We start from the raw sequence: 15,143 nt of genomic DNA, 5'->3' as shown, positions 1-15,143 counted from the left end.
AAAATGAAAAGTCTTCGTTACAACAGTCACGGTGATACGAAGAAACACGTTCTTTTTTAATTTCATGCTTATGCTGTTAAAAGCCGCCACTGTGAGACTAGACGAGCCTTTACGAGGAGCTCATCACTGGCTGTTACTAGTCTGTGCTCTTTCAAAAAGCAGTACAAGAGTATGTCCCGTGACCTTGCAAAATCTTCAGCCCCAAACTACATACAATCCATGTTTAAAAACTCTTCAACCCAGCAGTTCTATTTCAGGGAAATCACTCATCTCAAAGATGAAAATATTTCAGTGCACTAAGAATTCAAACCATTAATTATATACTGAAAACTGAAAATAACCAGACTTTCCAAAAGTGGAAGTGGTAAACAGCTTTTTATTTTTTTTATTTTTTTTTTAAGATTTTATTTATTTATTTGACAGAGATCACAAGTAGACAGAGAGGCAGGCAGAGAGAGAGAGGGAAGCAGGCTCCCTGCTGAGCAGAGAGCCCGATGTGGGACTCGATCCCAGGACCCTGGGATCATGACCTGAGCCGAAGGCAGAGGCTTAACCCACTGAGCCACCCAGGCGCCCGTAAACAGCTTTTTAAACGTGCATATTTAAATGGCCGTTAGGTTCAGGCTTTAGACAAAGGCAGAAGAGAACACTCAGGTAACACATTACAACCACAGCATGTGAAAAATGTGAACAGTGGATTTTTCTTTGGTAGCAAGACAAATGCTGGTTATCTCCCCCTTTACCCCGTTTGTATTTCCCAAGTCTCGAGCATGCATCATCTTTAAGAAGGATAAATATTCTCCTGTTTTAGAGATAAAGCTGTAACAAGACGCCACGTGACCCACCACGCTACCACATACGGTGCTCCTCCCAGCCCAGCGGACACACTAACCGCAGCCACCGGAGACGTCCCTCGGGGCTAAGGAAAGGGGGAGCGGGCGCAGGAGGAACGGACCCTGAGCGACGCGGGGCGAGGGGCCGACCCCTCCCACAGCAGAGCCCGAGTTCATCGGGAGCTGAGCTGCGCAGCCGGCGGCGGACAAGCCTCCCCGCGGGCCCGGGGAGTCGCGTGTGCTGCGCGCTGCGGGTGCTGTACTGCGCGACCGAGCATCCGGAACGTGCTAAGATACATTCACGATGCTACCGTCGGAGAGAACCTACGGAAGCGGAGCCCGCGCGTCAAGCCTGTGTCAGTGACGCCCCCGAACTCACAATCATCGGCCGCGACCACAAGTGACTGCACGAGGCCCTCGGCGAGGGCCCTTCCCGCTCGGTCAGGGAGCCCCGAGCGCACACTGGGCCGCGCCGGCCGCGGCCGCCCCCCCACCCCGCACCACGGCACCGCAGACACACGCTGCTTCCCCGGTGCTTCAGGACCTCACGAGGGAGGAAGGTGAGCGAGTTTCCGGGCACGCGCGGGAGAGCCATCGTCCCGTTAGGGAAACGGTGAGATGAAGTCGTCACTGGAGGACAGCGGTGCGGGTCCGGAGCGGACGAGGGCGGCCTGTGGAGCGAGTTTCACGGGGAAACTCGAAGGGGCGCCGACACTTGGCCAGCTGGGCTCCTGGGTGCGTCTCTGCGTGGGACTAACGCAGCCGTCAGCGGACGGAACGGCACGCGTTGGGCTCCCCGGGACGGGTGGGCCTCGTCCGATCCACTGAAGGGCTGAAGAGAACAAAAGGCCACCCTCCCCCCAGTAGAAGAATTCTCCAGCCTGCTGGGTTCTCGGCGGGACGCTGGCTCTTCCAGCCTGGGCTCTGGGCTCCACCCCAGGGCGCAGCTCTCCGATTCGGAACCTGTCCGTCTCCACACGCGGGCGAGCCGACTCCTTACAGCGAGACTTCCTCAGAGAGGGACATACGGTCGGAAACAGAAACACATAAATCCAGACCCTGCTGCTTCTCTCTGGAGAAACATGCCACAGATTCCAGAAAATGAGACCCGTATTCTCCACCACTGATTTTACAAGGATCTTTAAAGTGGGGAGATACCGAGGCGACCCGAAACAGGCCCCGGTCTGGACCGTGAGCCAACACGGTCGCACGAGCCCCGGCTGAGGACCAAGCACACCTTCTCTACCTCAGAGATCCTGCTAGTCTCCCCGAAACAGGAAACCAAAATCCCTGAAGGGGTTCAGTCGCATCGGCAAGATCCTCACAGCAGCCGCGTCACAAGGTCACACTTAGGACCAAAAGGACATCTAACTGAGCGCTGTGGAGTGATTCAGCACAAAGCGCACATTACAAATGCGCACGTGCCAACAGCCTTGTGGGGAAAAGCTTCGCGAAGGTGTTTAAAGCCATACACGTTCTTAAGGTTTACCAAGACTCAGTATCTGACAGACAAACAGAACAAGTTCGGAGACAAGATCGATCACCCCTTAGCGCACACCAAACTCAAACACAGGAACCAAACTCAGTCCCCCGCGACGGACACGGCTCCCAGCCCCCGACCCCGAAGCCCTCGCGTGCGTCAGGAGCCACAAACCCCAGGCGCGGGGCAGGAGACTCTGACAACGTGCGGTGCCAGCAGCTCCCCCCCACGGGCCTCGCAGTATCAACTCCCTCCCGGGCCACAAGAGAAACGGGGGGTGGGGGGGTGCGGAACCTCAACCGCAGCACGAACATTTCAAAGAAAGAGGGTCGGCGGCCCCCGTGCGACTTCCCTACGCTCTCCCACAGCTGCGGCCACAGAACCTGTCCGCCAAGTTCCCAGCAAGTGTTTCCCTCAACTACACACACCAAAAGTCCACGTGGAGGACGCAGGGAGCCGGGCCTACAAGAGACTCCGGAAACCGACCCAAGCGAGGCCCCAAACTACACGAACACCGTAGAACCGACAGCGGTCCCGGCGCTGCCGCCCTGGAGAGCGAGACCGCACGGAGAGCCTGGCAGCCAGACCCTGCCCACGGGGTTGCACCTCCGCCCTGGGTCGGCTCCGCTGTTCTCCCGGCCGGGAGGGGTTCTCAGAACCACCCTGTCGGGCAGCCGGCCTCTCCTCTCCCGGCGGGCGAGCGGCAGGGACCGGAGGGCGCCACAGGCACGTCTCGGAATCACTGCCAAGCACGGCTCGAGGACGAAGAGCCAAGGCGCCCGCACTCGCCAGCACGAACTTCAAATGAAAATGCGCCGCTTCCGAATGCCAGCTCTACAACCAGGGCAAGCGCTCCCAAGGAAGCACAGTGACGTGCGGCCACGTTCTTCAGGAAAATGGGACCCGAACAGCCAGTCCCTCCCAAGAGGAGCAGCGGGGAAGCCAGAGGGGCAGCAACAGAGGCAGCGGCCACCACTCTCTCGGGACCACGGGCTCTGCGGCTGCTCCAAGAGCTGCGCGACGCTGGAAACCAGCCGGACACGTTACGTGTCCATGTGGATTGTCAAGTCTTACTCCTTGCCTTCTTTCCCAGGACATTTGCAGGGACACGCGAGTGTGACATTTCATCCCTGAGAAGTGGGGAGGCACCCGCGCCTCTCTCACCTCTGCCTTCTTCTAGCACATCTCGCTTCAAAGGCCTCCCCGTCTCTCCCCTTCCAAAAGGGGCTGCTTCTGGAGTATACAGACAACTCTGGGGAAAGCTACTTTACAGGAGAGACTGTGGCCCTCCAAAATGCTGTGGAATCCCAAAGCCCCAAGCCTTCCTTTTCCGGAAGGAAACAGGGTCTTTGCTGATGATGAGGTTAAGACGAGCTCAGTAGGGTGGGTCTGAATCCAGGAGTGCTGTGTCCCGAGGAGGGGGAAATCTGGACAGGGACACACTCGCAGAGGGGGCCGGGTGTGCAGACACGCACGGACCATCTGAGGGGGCTGGAAGAGCTGTTCCCTCCCAGGACCTGGTTCTACACTCCGGGCCTCCAAAGACCAAGAGGCACCATTTCCTCTTGTCAGCCCCCAAGCCAGTGGGACTGAGGCTGCCCTAGGCCACCCAGCGGGCCTGGAAGCGCAGGCCTCTCACTCAAGGTGCGCAGGGGCCTGCGGAAGCCCCCCGCCTCTCCTCCCGGGGCCCCACCCCTTCTCCACTCGCCCACTCCTTCTAAGACCGCTCCACTGTCTGAGCAAGGACGGTCTCAGGCACTGGTTCGTAACACACAAACGTTTTATTCCACACGCACAGCCCACGGGCCAGGCCCCCGCTCACGGGCCCGCGGGCAGCCCCTCCGGCTCCGGCCCGCTGTCCTCGCTCAGCAGCTCCGCGCACTCCTCGCTGAGCTCCTCCACATCCCCCAAGCTCGCCTCCTCCTCGCTGGACACAAATTCCAGCTCCTCACTGAGCAGCTCGCCCCGGCCCCGGCTACAGCCTTCGCTGGGCTCATCTTCGCTATAGACATCCAGCTCCTCGCTAGAGATCACATCCAAAACCTCGCTGTCCTCCTCGCTCGCGGCGTCTTCGGCCGAGTCCTCCAACCCGGGCTCCAAGTCCTCACTCTCCACCTCCTCGAAGCCTGGGAGAGCAAAATGACGGGCTCACTACGTCAAACTGACGTCTGGGTCACAACAGTCTGCTACGACCCTCTTTGCGGGAACGCCACTTCCCTCCAAAAGCCCGCTGGCCCCGTGCGACGGGCCGTGTCCCTTCTCCGTGGCTACGGCGGGTGCGCAGACACGGCTTCCAGGGCTGAGACCGTGTATGAAGGGAAAACGGTCTGAACCGAATGGGCCCTCAGGAAACAGCTTTAGGTGCTGAAGTTTGGCTCTTACTAATGTGAGAACAGAAGTAAATAAAAATACTCAGTGTACCGAGACATTCTTAAAAATGACAGTCTTGCTGGGGCTCTAATGACTGTAAGACATTAGTGTTCTGGGGCGCCTGGGTGGCTCAATAGGTTAAAGCCGCTGCCTTTGGCTCAGGTCATGATCCCAGGGTCCTGGGATCGAGCCCTGCATCGGGCTCTCTGCTCGGCAGAGAGCCTGCCTCCTCCTCTCTCTCTACCTGCCTCTCTGCCTACTCGTGTCTGTCAAATAAATAAATAAAATCTTTAAAAAAAAAAAAAGGAAAAAAAAAGACATCAGTGTTCTCTGACCATGTCCGAACTCGGAGTCACTGGGTCCGGTAAAAGCTCAGGTGACCTGACTCAAATGAACGTAATCCCTTCCAACGCACGCTTGGACGAGAGCTCACTCTGGTGTGCCGGCATCTGGGAAAGGATTCCAACAAGATCAGCCGCCCGCAAAGGCAGGACCCGCACCCTCAATCTCCAGGCCGGGGCTCTGTGCGGGTTTGGGAATCCAGGTTAAATTCCTTTCAGGGACGGCTGTGGTCATCGGGGTATCGGCATCAGCCAGGCCCCGGGCCCAAGAGCTCCACCACCACCTAACAGTTCTCACTGGTGCGTTCTGGGGCATGGAACTGTGTACAGTCTGCCCAGTGCCCCTCACATCTCAGTCCTTCCCACCGGCTCGCTCATCAGCTCTTCGAAGTTTTGTCCATTTTCATTTGGAGTCAGACATGGAATTTTATATTCTGATACTCACAAAGTACAGTTCAGAACGTCCCACGTTTTGACCTACTTTTCTCAGAAAGCAGAACAGTAGAGGGAGGAAAAAAAGGGTGAAAAATGAGGACTCAAGTTAAGCACCACTACAAATGGACATCACAGCAGGGCTGAGTAAAAACCGCTGCCGCGGCGGCCACCCCAGCCCTGCATGAAGACCCGACTACACGTACCCCCAGCGGGCTGAACCGTTACTTCGTACACGTAGTAGCCGTGCAGCAGCTTCTTTTCCTGTGTGTAAATCCTTAGAGCCTGAAAATGGAAGTCACCCAGAGCACCTACAAGAATGAAGAAGCGCCACTGTCACACTTGTCACGGGGACACAGAGGAAATGCCCCGTCTTCAATCCGAGCAGCTCGGTCTCTAAAACCAAGGGCCCGGAGTCTACACTGACAGCAAGACTGGTTATCGACTGAACAGGACCCCGAGTCCAAAAGAAGAAATTTCCGCCCAAGTGTGCCCATGTCCACACCATGTCCGTGAGCTACACGTGTACATCAAGATTTCTGTCCACACACACCCCTCACAACTTAGAACATGTCAAGTCCAGAGATTCGAGCAGCTTGTAGTGGGTAAAACACTGTTCACGTCCTCATTTACACCCAATTACAATCTCTACACCTTCTTCTCCCTAGAGTAAGTGCTCAGTGAAACTGTTCCCACCGACTAGTTTCCCAAGGAAAACAAAATCTGGCTACAATTCAACCACTAAGGACTCTTTCCCAAAACCAACCATGAAGCGATAAAGTCAGCCTGGCCTCAGGCTCGGGGATGAGCCTGCTCGCTGCTCCCCCACCCCACGTGCGCTAGGAACCCAAACCCTTGGGGGCAGAGGACCCTTGCCTGGCCACCAGGAGGTTCCCCAACACTGCGCTGCTCCCCCAAAACAACACATGTGCAGTTCTCAAAAGGCTGTGATGAGACACAGAAGTAATTTTAACACAGGAAAAGACCACGAATTCTTTGTTTTCTTATGTTAAGATCTGTTAGGTACATGAAAGCCAATTAACGAAGAACAAACAGATGCATCGCCCACGTTAGCGGGGCCTTCCCAGTACATGCTCTGCAGCAGCAGGATAAAGCTTCGGCAGACCAGGCTCCTCTTCACCCTATCTGAGCCTCACCGTGACGCCTGCGGGTGGGAAAGCTAATCTACGCTTGTCCACTACACGGCTATTCCACAAGTACCCCCTCCCTCCGTCAGCAACTCTCCCCAAGTCAGGCCACACCACAGTGAACAGAAAAATCTCTCTGAACCCCCATCTGAAGTAAACTCCAGGGCCACAGCATCTCACAGGCCCCAATACCTACCGGACATGGCAGCCAATTACTCTTCTTCATGCCCAGGACGGGCAAGGGTCCACTGGTTTCTCCCCCATTATGTGTGGCAGAACCTCTCTTCTGGCTTCCCTCGTGAGGGGCGCAGGTGGTGCTCGGGCTCTCCAGCCAGGCTCCAGGCCACAAAGGATGGAAGCACAGGCTGGGGGCCCCCCAGTGAGCCAATACAGAAATGGCTGCAGCTGGACCTGATGAGCTCCGGCCTCCGAGCTTCCCGGCACCCCAGGGCCTCTCTGGCAGCGGCGGACAGGGAGCTCTCAACGGGCGGCGCACACCTGTGGCCCCCCCAAACCCGCGTCGGAGACACACACGAAAACCTGGCATCAGGCATCAGTGCTAAGAGGTGAGGTTGGCGGGAAAATCCGTTCTGGAAGACACGGCAGCCGAACGCCACGGTCTCCTTTAGCAGAGACTACTCTCAGCCACGAGACCGGCGCGGCCTTGCTCCAGAAACATCCCTTCTTTGCACCGACTGTGACCTCAACAGTCACAGTGCACCACAGTTAGAGCAACAGACCAGGTTTACAGAGCCAATATCCTCTGAGCAAGTCTGCTTACAAGGCCCAGTGTCTACCCAGAACAACTCGGGGCAAATGCACGTAGAACTCCATGCTCAACAGCCAGCAGCACCTCCAAGCCCCCAGCACCTGCATCCTTACCACTAATTGAGAGAAAAAAGGGAGGTTAATTAGAGCCAAACATGTAAGAAAACGAATACTATTTTCACATACGAGGCATTCATTCGGAAACCTCTGCGAGAGGAAGACAAATGGGTTTTAGAACCCCTACGCTGCGTAAACAAAGCTGAACCACAGGGTGCCAGGTGATGAACAGAAAAGGACACGGACATGACCACAGAACAATGAACTTACCAAAGAAGTCAAATGAAAACGGGTCCCTTCCACCAAAAAATTCCCTGAAGACGTCATCTGGGTTACGGAATGTGAAGCCGAAGTCAAACGGATTGTCGAAATGAATCCCTCCTGCAAGATGCAACAGAGCCTTCAGTCTGTGAGTTTTGGTTTTGCGGCTACTTCCTTATCCACAGAACATCCTGTAAATCGGGCTCACACACCGTGGGTGTCTCATGGCCTGTGGCTGGTGGGGACACGCGAGCGTGGGCTTTGCGCTCTGGAAGGGCACAACGTGGCCACCAGCCTCTCTCACCGTCTCCGTAACTGCCATCCACACCCAGGAGGCAGTTTCTCTTCGGTCGTGAAGCATCATGTCCAAGCGCGGAAACATTCACTCGTGCTCGTCACCCCGGTCTGTGCTCAGGCTGTGGCATTCAGTCAATGCCCACCGTCACGGGGACGTCTCATCAAACACACGCACCCGTGTGAGGCCACCGCCACAGGCCGTCAGGGGTGTGCGTACCATCTGTTCTCTAAGCCCTGTGGGTATCCTGACCCAGGATCACGTACTGATCCAGGAGCACAAACTCAGTGTGACGGAGCAGGGCCCTAACAGACTCCGCGTCTACAAAGTGCTTTGCTCACTAGAAAACCAAGAGAAAAATCAACATTTACGTACCTCCACCTCCATTTAACCCTTCTTTGCCGTATCTGTCGTAGATGTCCCGTTTTTTGGCTATAATTAAAAAGGAGAGTCAGTAAAGACCAAGTTCTTTCCCCCTCAATTCACCAAAGTATTTCCAGATTGTAAACCAAAGAACCAATGCAGCTTTCAAGGTTTCAGTTAAAGAGTCAGGCCTCTCTTACTTCAAAAAGGGGAAGAGGGAAAATCCAAGTACATCTCCTTAAAACAGAAAAATTTTTTTAGTAGTAGAGAGTTTAAAATGTGATTATAGGGCGCCTGGGGGGGGCTCAGTCATTAAGCCGCTGCCTTCGGCTCAGGTCATGATCCTGGGGTCCTGCGACCGGGCCCCACGTCAGGCTCCTTGCTCAGCGGGAAGTCTGCTTCTTTCTTGCTCTGCCTGCCACTCCGCCTGCTTGTACGCGTGAGCACGCTCACTCTCTCGCTCTCTCTGACAAATAAATAAGTAAAATCTAAAAAAAGTTATAAGAAAATTTAAAATGTGATTATACATACTAAAGTATTTCTTTCAGTGTGGGAGGCCGCAATAAGGCTTGAGACGAGGACCAAACCAGGCCCTGACTTGTGCCTCTTTAAAGTCCGAATAACCTAACAAAAGGTTTAGGACGGGAAAAGTTGAGCAGCACTGAGAAAGGGTCTGTGCTACGTGTTGTGCGCTCGCCCACGGGACTTCCCACACGCTTGCTAAACAGATGAGAACCATTCGCTTGGGGTCAAAAGTTCACTGCTGGTCCTTGCTGCCCCAGTACTGCTCATAAATTACTTTCAGGTTTGCTGGATCCATACAGAACAACTGTACTGGCATCGGCCGTCTGGCGCCACGAGGTCGCTTATAGTTAAATGTGAAACTTCTTATGGGAACTCGTGGTTGTGTAACTAGGCACAGGTGTATTGCTTCTCCTATCACTATATATACGGCCTTAGTGCTTTGAATAAACTTAGTACTGGTGGACACCATCCTCAGTGCTCCTCCTGCCCCCATCTCTTTGTCTCTTAATTTCTTCTCACCATCCTCTTACCCTCACGTTTCCTGGTCGATCTGTCGCGCTAGTCGCGACATTTCAGCCTCCTGTGCACAGAGCATGCAGCTCACACATACATTAAAATCACACTCCACGTTATAAAACTACTCCAATTCTAAGCGTGTGCCTTCTTACTACCAGGTCCAATTGCAGGGATAAGATCTGGGGCGTGGAAACAGGATGGGGCCTCAATGGGGCAAGAAATCAATGTACTTTTTAAAAGCCAGACAAGGAGCCAACTCTAACCCCGCAGGCTTAATCCCCTTCGAAGAGCAACAGCCCAAGCAAGCCTTGGTGAGGGTCTGCTGTCCTATTTACCTTCTAGAACAAACAGCGGCACTGCAGCCCTGGACGGACAGGCGCCTTCTTTTAATGCCATGTGTTTACCCCAAAACATCAGGTTCTACCAAATTGCGAGGTAAAATAACAGGGGTTACGGGGAAAACGTGCGCACAAGCAAACCACCGAAAGCCAGCTTCCGGCAGCCAGAGCTCCAGTAAGAACGGGAACCACCCCCGGGAAGGTAACTTCCGGGCCGCAGGCTACATAAGAACGTGAGAAACGCTCCCCTCAGAAAAGGGGACAGAAGAGCAACGGTGTAATCTTTATGAGAATGTAAAGGTTCTCTTCCTGACAAAGATCAAGTTTGAATTCAATTTTTTGTTTTTTTTTTAAACCACTTGACTAAAATTAAAAATAGTTTGGGGTCAGTCCTCGATTTCTCTAAAGTTCCTCAAGTGCTGGTTCTGCGCAAATGAGGACAGAACAGCAAGATGACGACACTGAGGTCCGTGGTGCCGCCTGTCGGTCCCGTCAGAAAACCGCTAGCAAGGGCGCGTGGGGGTCAGCGGTCAGAAGCATCTGCCCGCAGCTCAGGCTGTCGTCTCGGGGTCCAGGGCTCGAGTCCTACCTTGGGCGCCCTGCTCGGCGGGGAACCTGCTTCTCCCTCACCGCACCCCTGCTCTTGAGCTTTCTCTCAAGTAAAATTTAGGGGAAAAAATACAAAACCTAAAATTTCTCGGTTTAACACCTTAAAGCTACATTTTTAAAAGATTGCAATTATCAATGTTTATGTGTTTTCTACTAACAGTTACTACCGAAACAAAACATCTGGGACTTCCTTTAAAGTAAAAGAGCTGTATTAACAGACAGAACAGGGATGCTCACGTCTTGTTAGCAGTAAGGAGGAGCGTGGGTACATGGAGTTCTCTCCAAAATCAAAAATGCCTTCCACGGGACGCCTGGGTGGCTCAGTCACTTAAGTGTCTGCTGTCGGCTCAGTCTCGATCCCAAGGTTCTGGGATCAAGCTCCACGTCCGGTTCCCTGCCCAGCGGGACGGCTGATTCTCCCTCTCCTCCCCATGTGTATTCTCTATTTTTGTCACTATCTTTCTCTCAAGCACATTAAAAAACAACAACAAAAAAAACGCCTTTCTCCAGTAACCCTGACGCACGAGGACACACCCGAGGCGGAGGCCCAGGCCCGGCAGCCAGTGGGTACCTCATCCCGGTACCTGGGAGCGGACTCACACCAGGTCATTCCGCGGTGCTTCCTGGCGAGGCGGTGTCAGCAGATTTCCAGTCTTTTTTTTTATTTTAAATACAAAGAGTTTTTGTTTTGTTTTGTTTTTTAAGATTTATTTATTTATTTGACAGAGAGAGATCACAAGTAGGCAGAGAGGCAGGCGGGGGGGGGGGCAGACTCCCTGCCGAGCAGAGAGCCCGATGTGGGGCTCTACCCCAGGACCCTGAGACCACGACCTGAGCCGAAGGCAGAGGCTTAACCCACTGAGCCACCCAGGCGCCCCTTCCAGTCTTCTAACAAAGCTCCACGCTGCTCTCCCAAGCCCAGGACCCTCCCACACTCTCCTCCACCGCGACCTGCGGGCCGCATCAAGCTCACCTTCCGCCCGACTCAGGAGCCCAGGCTAACAGGACTCTCAAAAGCCTGTGCTGTCCAACACCTACGCTCCGGAGCTGGGGCAAGGAACAGACGCCTCAAAATTTGGAAGTCTAAAGCTCAGACATTCCCAGAAACAAAGGAAGTCCTTCCGCACAGTGAAAACCATCCACACGCTAGCCGAGTGAGCTCAGTGGGGAAGAGAGCACTGCACCTCCGTCAGATCGTGGCCGCCGCCACCACATGGTGACCCAGATGGATTCCTGTGCCCTGATCTGTCCCGTCAGTCCTCAGACCAGGCTGCCAGTCCTGTTTAAAATAGCCATCACGAAAGAACCTGCGAGAAGCCGGGGTGCTCACAGCACTCACGGCTAACGGTATCAAGTACCTCCCAGGAACAGGGCGCAAAGCTTCACGAGGAAAGGAAGGAATGTCTTTTCTCAGGGCCCAAAACCTCAGCCAGCCACAGCCACCGGCCCTGGGGAGAGTCCGAGCTCTGGGCAGGTTAACTCACCATCTGATAACACCTCATACGCCTCAGCTACTTGTTTGAACTTTCTCTCTGCCTCTTCTTTATTCTCCGGGTTTTTATCTGGGTGCCACTTCAGTGCCAGTTTCCGGTACCTTGAAGAGAGTCAAAGGACAGTGGTCACATCCACGTGCAGAAACCTAACGGCCATGGAACTTCACGGGGCTGGGAAATGGATGCGGAGCTCAAACTCGTGAGACGCGTACCAATTTCCACAGCACAACCTCCCTCGCCCACCGCAAAAGAAACCAGCTCTCCCATCCACTCTCCCATCCACTGTCCCATCCGCCTCGCAGGCATAAAGCAACTGCTCGAGACACAGGCCCGTGGACACACACGAGGGCCAATGCGTGCGGGGTGCGCAGACCGCGCAGCTGCGGGAGCACAGCAGAGAGAGGCCAGGAGCACGGAGCCGGCCCGCCCGCCACCCCGCTCATCAGTGCACGGCACCATGCACAGAGAGCCCTGCTCCACATCCAGGCCTCCCTGGAGACTCCAGAACAGTCCCGCTGACAGGCTTTTTAGAGACACACACACACACACACACACAGCTCTCTTCTACTAAGCTCAACATCAACACCGCCTCTGGGGTGGGGACTGGACGAACGGGGAAGGGACGCGCCCCTCGGAATCAAGACGGACGCGGAACCAGGCAGCCCTGCTAACGTCTGACAAGCTGACAGAAAGCTGCTGCGGCTCGATTTAACCACAGCATTTTCCTCAAAAACCTCTGGCTGGCCTTCCTAAAATCTGGTTAACGCTGGACTCTCCACAACACCAAGAGACTTTATTTTTCTACCACTATGGACCTCCATAAGCAGTGAGCAGACCACAAGCCCTAAAGCATCACAAATCTTCGCAGTAAGAACGGAGAGCGCATGGGCAAGACCGAGGAGAAAGAGTGTCCGTTCGCACTAGCCGCTGCTGTGAAAACAAGGTACCGCAGGAGAACGCAGGTGCGTGCTGCCTGTCCAGGTTTTGGGAAAGACCGCTCAGTTCTTCCAAGCTCAAGGCACGCTACACGGATCGTAAAGCACCCCTCCCTGTGGGCCTGGAGACCGCAGCCGGACTCACACCAGGACTGAGGACCATGCCAGGCAGGCCACGTCACTCGGAGCAGGGGAAGCACACGGCCGTGACTCAGACACAGATCAGACTGTAGGTTTCTCAGAAGAAATGGGGAGGGTGGGCACCACACACAGTTACTCCTCCAACTCAGGTTTTCCTGATCGCTGCGCACGCACAAAGCCTGGAGTCCACAAAATGGACCGAGAACATGCACCACCACACAGTTCTGCTCATTAAAAAAACAAAAAGCCAGGACGGCTGGGTGGCTCATTCTGTTAAGCGTCTGCCCTCGGCCGGGATGGTCCTGGAATCGAGTCCCACATCAGGCTCCCTGCTCAGCAGGGAGTCTGCTTCTCCGTCTCCCTGGACTCACACTCATTGTCGAATAAACAAAATCTTAAAAAATAAAATGAAATAGGGCACCTGAGTGGCTCAGTCGTTAAGCATCTGCCTTTGGCTCAGGTCATGATCCCAGGGTCCTGGGATCAAGTCCCAAGTCAGAATCCCTTCCCCCCCCCCCCCCACCGTCTCTCATGAATAAATAAGATCTTAAAAAAAAAAAAAAAAAAAGGTGTTCTGTTACATGGCCCATTTCAATAGATAAAAAGTGACAATATCCAAGGACCAGCACGACAGCAAAGATTTATTATTAAATAAATACAGTTACTTACGCCTTTTTAATATCCTCGGCTGAGGCATGTCTCTGCACGCCTAGAACCTCATAGTAATCCACCATGTTTTAACAAGCTGCTGGAGTGAGTCCTGCAATGAGAAACCCATGGTCAGTGACAGGACGGCCAAGGTCTGGTTCTCTGTGGGAAAGGAATACAGCGGGGGGTGGTGGGGGTCACCTCTCCAGAGCACTAATCCCCAGCCGGTCAGGCTGCGCCCTTGTCTGGGAACAGATTCCAAGACTTGTGCCCTAAGACTCCGCTCTGTGCGGGAGGACGAGCTCTGAAAAGCAACCTGAGCTAAGTTAAGGCCAGCGGGGGTGCTGGGGGACGGGGCGGACACCCAACCACCAGCTGTCGGGCCGGCGCGCCAATCTGGTTTTCCGACACGGGCAGTGCTCAGGAGCTCTGGTCACCTCCTCCTCTCAGTGCGTTCCTGGGCCAGGCACTGGGCAAGACCGCACGGCCGCCAGGATGAACACGCTGTCCCTGCGACGTGGGAACCACACAAAGAGCGGCGAGGAGGTGATGCCCCCACTAAGTCCCTGGGGAAGCAGCAGGAAAGGTGACTACGCAGCTATGAGAGCACCTTCACCCTCTGGCTTGAACTCCCATCCAGCCACGAAACAATCAGGGCCCTGCTGTCGACACTAACTGCAGAGCGCCCCGAGAGCCCACGCCTTCCGCAGGAAACTCGCGCCAGGGACCTGCCTCACCCGTGTCCGTGTCACTTCACGGGCAGGACGGTGAGACTCCGTTCGCTTCGGCCACCTCTAACAGGAGGGCCTTGGGTCCCACACACCAGGGATGGTTTCCCTCTGTGAGGGAAATCTAACACATTCCCCTCATCCAACCACTGACCGAGACTCCCCGAGAGCAGGCCTAGCCTGCAATGGTGCGCGGACCACAGCAGGAGAGCAGGCCCGCGGCGGCCTGAGCTGCCCACACCTGAAGCGGGCTTACGGCCGAGTCCCCAGAAACTCAACTACCAGACCCAAGAGACAGTCTTCCTGAGGCCGCCGTGCCAAGGCTGAGTGAGGGCTAAGGTTAATAATGCCACGATTGGGGCGCCTGGGTGGCTCATGGGTTAAGCCTCTGCCTTCGGCTCAGGTCATGATCTCAGGGTCCTGGAATGGAGTCCCGCATCGGGCTCTCTGCTTGGCAGGGAGCCTGCTTCCCCCTCTCTCTCTGCCTGCCTCTCTGCCTGTTTGGTCTCTCTCTGTCAAATAAATAAATAAAATCTTTAAAAAAAAAAAAAAAAGAAAAAGAAAAAGAATGCCACGATTAGCAATTTCCCACTGCTCCAAACAAGATGCTCACACAGCTATTGCCAATGTTTGGGGACCAACCCACAGAGGACAAAATCCAGTATGACATCATGACTCAGCATCTACACATACCAGCCGAGCATTTATACAGAAACCCCGTATTTAAAAGGTTCGAAGGGGGCGCCTCAACGGCTCTGTCTGATGGGCAGCAGGCTTCGGTCTCGGCTCAGGTCAGGATCTCAGGGTCATAGGACTGAGCCCCACACCGACTTCCTGCTCAGCCAGGAATGCGCTTGGCTCT

At 54.7% G+C, this 15,143-nt stretch overlaps 1 protein-coding gene across 3 annotated transcripts in view; it reads right to left on the bottom strand.

Annotated features, from left to right (window-relative positions):
• Nucleotides 1-15,143, bottom strand: part of LOC111154504 (DnaJ heat shock protein family (Hsp40) member B6) — a 61,072-nt gene that overhangs the window by 27,588 nt on the left and 18,341 nt on the right. For all 3 annotated transcript variants that reach the window (XM_022514131.1, XM_022514129.1, XM_022514130.1), the window contains exons 2-5: nt 13,575-13,665; nt 11,821-11,930; nt 8,361-8,417; nt 7,700-7,810 (exon numbers count right to left, since the gene is read on the bottom strand). In XM_022514131.1, the coding sequence (XP_022369839.1) occupies nt 7,700-7,810; nt 8,361-8,417; nt 11,821-11,930; nt 13,575-13,639 (343 nt within the window). In that variant the 5' untranslated portion in view covers nt 13,640-13,665. The remainder of the gene's footprint in view (nt 1-7,699; nt 7,811-8,360; nt 8,418-11,820; nt 11,931-13,574; nt 13,666-15,143) is intronic.

The sequence above is a fragment of the Enhydra lutris genome, unplaced genomic scaffold, assembly GCF_002288905.1.
Source record: "Enhydra lutris kenyoni isolate GAN:26980312 unplaced genomic scaffold, ASM228890v2 scaffoldscaffold37, whole genome shotgun sequence".
Classification (NCBI taxonomy): Eukaryota; Metazoa; Chordata; class Mammalia; order Carnivora; family Mustelidae; genus Enhydra; species Enhydra lutris.
The sequence above is the reverse complement of the archived record's forward strand: the minus strand, read 5'-3'. Positions and strand labels throughout refer to the sequence as shown.